At 65.5% G+C, this 531-nt stretch overlaps 1 protein-coding gene across 1 annotated transcript in view; it reads left to right on the forward strand.

Moving 5' to 3' along the window:
• Positions 1-90: 90 nt before the first annotated feature.
• LOC104278669 (solute carrier family 12 member 5-like) overlaps positions 91-531 on the forward strand; it is a gene marked incomplete at both ends in the record, with an annotated part of 984 nt that continues 543 nt past the window's right edge. The window contains 2 exons of the mRNA XM_009875706.1: positions 91-286; positions 367-530. Coding sequence (XP_009874008.1) covers positions 91-286; positions 367-530 — 360 coding nt within the window. The remainder of the gene's footprint in view (positions 287-366; position 531) is intronic.

The raw sequence follows: 531 nt of genomic DNA on the forward strand, positions 1-531 counted from the left end.
CACACTGCTGCTGGGGTGGGTGGCTGCCATGCCAGCGGTGGGCACCCATCCCCGGGCCCTGCAGTCACTGATGTCCCTCTCCTGCTCCAGTCCATCCGCCGCCTGATGGAAGCGGAGAAGGTGAAGGGCTTTTGCCAGGTGGTGATCTCCTCCAACCTGCGGGATGGCATGTCCCACCTCATCCAGTCCAGCGGGCTGGGGGGGCTGCAGCACAACACGGTGCTGGTGGGCTGGCCCCGCAGCTGGCGCCAGAAGGAAGACCACCAGACCTGGAGGAACTTCATCGGTAGGCACCGCGGAGGGCGGGGGTTGCTGGGCTGGGGCTCTTGCGAGCTGCCTGAGCTGATGTGGCCCTTCTGCTCCCAGAGCTGGTGCGAGAGACCACGGCCGGGCACCTGGCCTTGCTGGTGGCCAAGAATGTCGCCATGTTCCCGGGCAACCAGGAGCGGTTCTCAGAGGGCCATATTGACGTCTGGTGGATTGTCCACGATGGGGGAATGCTCATGCTGCTGCCCTTCCTCCTGCGGCACC

The sequence above is a fragment of the Apaloderma vittatum genome, unplaced genomic scaffold, assembly GCF_000703405.1.
Source record: "Apaloderma vittatum isolate BGI_N311 unplaced genomic scaffold, ASM70340v1 scaffold32078, whole genome shotgun sequence".
NCBI classification, from domain to species: Eukaryota; Metazoa; Chordata; class Aves; order Trogoniformes; family Trogonidae; genus Apaloderma; species Apaloderma vittatum.